This window comes from Triturus cristatus, chromosome 2_1 (assembly GCF_964204655.1).
Source record: "Triturus cristatus chromosome 2_1, aTriCri1.1, whole genome shotgun sequence".
Lineage (NCBI taxonomy): Eukaryota > Metazoa > Chordata > Amphibia > Caudata > Salamandridae > Triturus > Triturus cristatus.
In genome coordinates, this window is record NC_140581.1 from 371,321,977 (window position 1) to 371,324,944 (window position 2,968).

The 2,968-nt window shown below is 53.8% G+C and overlaps 1 protein-coding gene across 1 annotated transcript; it reads left to right on the plus strand.

Moving 5' to 3' along the window:
• Nucleotides 1-343: 343 nt before the first annotated feature.
• LOC146865326 (uncharacterized) lies at nucleotides 344-2,713 on the plus strand. The gene is made up of 2 exons (XM_085640725.1): nucleotides 344-1,294; nucleotides 1,586-2,713. The coding sequence occupies exons 1-2, from the start codon at nucleotides 868-870 to the stop codon at nucleotides 2,581-2,583; spliced, it is 1,425 nt and encodes a 474-aa protein (XP_085496851.1). The 5' UTR covers nucleotides 344-867; the 3' UTR covers nucleotides 2,584-2,713.
• Nucleotides 2,714-2,968: the final 255 nt, after the last annotated feature.

The following is a 2,968-nucleotide window of genomic DNA, read 5'->3' on the forward strand; positions in this document are numbered from 1 at the left end:
TATAGGGGTGAGATCTGCATATCTCCTACGGTAGAACTGAGGAGGGAGAGACAATCGTTGGGGGGGAGGATGGGACGTTGATGGCCCCCGCCCTTGGCAGCCGATGATAGTGCGTACCTACAAGTGAACCTGTAGCGTGTTTTCTTGCTATCATGACCCGAGCACACAGTTGTAACCATCATAATCAGTGTGATGCCGCCAAAGATTGTAGTCCTCTGTGCTCCTGGTGGTCCGAACGTTGCGATATAATGCTGAAACCTTGTGTAACTCTGCCAATGATATCTGCATAATGTCTTTCAAGGCTGCAGTTTGTTCTTAATAAAAACTGTTATAAAAAAAAAATGTTGTGCATCAGGCTGATTAATAAAAATATCTCACAAAGGGCCTCATGTAGGTAAATAAATTTTACCGGTTCTAAAATACCGAGCCGTACCGAATCGGTAAATTAGAATCGGTAAGTTATATGTAGGTAAAAATTCGGTAACAGTTACCGATTCGGTAACATTCGGTAATCACGAATCGGAATTCACCGAATCGGTAAATACCGAGGTGGTATTTACCGAATCGGAAAATACCGAGGTGGAAGTTACCGAATCGCAAAATACCGAGGTGGTAGTTACCGATTCGGAAAATACCGATTCGGTATGTACGGAGTCGGTAAAGAAAATCACATGACTTGACGAAACAGCGAATCCAGTGCAACGACAGCCCACCCAACCTGGAACTGCCCACACCCAGGCAGGTGTACTCAATTAGCCGAAGTGGCCACACCCAGGCAGGTGGACATAATTAGCCGACCCTGGAGAGGCTTGGAGTGCAGAGGAGAGGCAGGGAGCAGTTGCATGTGCGAGCGGGTAAACGAACAGCATGTCCAGCCAGAGAACACAGAAAGACGGAGGGGAAAGGAGGAGGAAGCTGAAATTTAGCCCCAAGGAACTCCAGGTGCTTGTGGAGGAGGTCGTGAAGCAGCACCAGAAGCTGTTCGGCAGGCAATCCCTGCAAGTGCCTGAGGTGGAAAAGCGCAACATATGGCTGGCCATCCAGGCGCAGGTCAATGCTGTGGGAGTGACCCACAGGGACATTGAGGTCCTCAAAAAGCGCTGGTATGACCTGAGGATTGTAACCAAGAGGAAGATGGGCGACATCCAGAAGGAGGCCAGCCAGACCGGAGGTGGAACCAACAGGGCACCTGCCCTCACCGAACTGGAGGAGCTGGTGGCGGCCACAATCGAGCAAGAGAGCGTCGTGGGTCTTGGGGACGCCGACAGCTCTGCCAGAGCCGCAACACACCAAGGTAAGACGAAAGCACAGCAATGTATCCCCCCCTACCCCATCCCACATCCCCCAAATGTGAAACGAGAATCACACTGCAGTCCACACGTGTCAGTGCAGACAGGCAATGCATTTCGGGAGATGTAGTCAGGGCAACACTAACCATGACGTAAATGTTACAGGGCAACAAGGCATGTCACGCACTCGAGGCACAAGGAGACAGGGGACATGTTGGAATGTGAAATTATTTATTGTGCCGCTTGCAATGCAGCCCTTCGGGGACACTGAGCCAATGTTGTATTTCTGTCCACAGATGTGACATCATGCAGGACAGGGCATGCTGCAGGAGAGACGGCACCACGGCAACATCAAACACCTCCAGCCAGCACAAGTACAGACCGGGGAGCAGGCCCACTGGCAGCCGCACCACCAACACAGCCAGCATCGCCGCACACAGAGCCAGCATCACCTCACCGTGAGCCAGCATCACCACCACCAGAGCCAGCCTCGCCACTCATGTTCGAGTCACCGGCCACATCTCCGCTTGCATGCGTGAGACAGAGGAGGCGTCCAGCAGCCAGGCTACGAGCCTTGGACACCTCGTCAGACGACAGCATGGGCCCTGAAGACCGCACCGGGCCCCAGGAAGGGAGCCATGCCACTGTGCCCCACACCTCACAGGCAGCACAGACGGAAACAAGAGGGCGCCGCAGGTCGCGTGTCCAGAGTCCACCAGCACCCACTGACGGCCATGGTGTCTTCTTGGGGCTCGAGGGCCAAATGTTAAAGCAACAGCGCCTGCAATCAAAGGCAGTTATGTCAGTCCAGAGGCACATGCGGGTGATGAAGACAAGCTTAGTCAACATGGACACAAACATTGGCGGCATGGCTGCGGGCATTCGGGACATGTCCCAGTCTATCCAGCAGTTGTGCAGCAAATTAGATGCTGACATCGAAGCACGGCGCCGGGAACGCCAGAGAAGGGACACTACCAGCAGGGCACTCAACCGTCTGGCAACTGCCACTTCCCTACTGTGCCGGCGCTCTGTGACGATGCAGGAGGGCCTAACACAGTGCTGCAGCGACCTGTCTCGGGGGATGGTGCAGGTGACAAGTGCACTAGGGGTGCTATTGACGAGTCAGGCGTCGACAACTGCTGCAGGGGATCCTGCGGAGAGCATCGACACCACCAGCAGCATCACACCCCCCGTCCCAGAAACACGCAGGAGCAGCAGGCGGCTTGGGGTTGGCTCTAGTGAGGATGCACAGGCCGTGCAATCCACCACTGCAGCGCGTATGCGCAAACATTGATGTCGCCCTGCCTAGCCACTTCACAATGGGTGACGTAACCCTGGACATACTCCTTGTATAGATGATATATTGCCAGATTGGCCTGATCATGTGTTCATGGCGTGGTGCCACATTAAACTACGTCATGACTACTCACAACTCGCTGTGTCCCCTTACTTACTCAGAAATAGTTGGATGTGATCTCTGCCCGTCTCTCTCTCCCATCGATTGCAGTTGGCACTCTAGCTGCGTTGCCCTCTGGCTGGCCTGACTCATCCTCGTTGTCCTCAAAATATGTTAGTTCCACATCTGTACCTTTTTTCGTGGCAAGGTTGTGCAGCATTGCACAAGTGGCAATGATCTTGCAGCAGGTGATGGGTTTGTACTGGCGTGCGCCTCCGCTCTT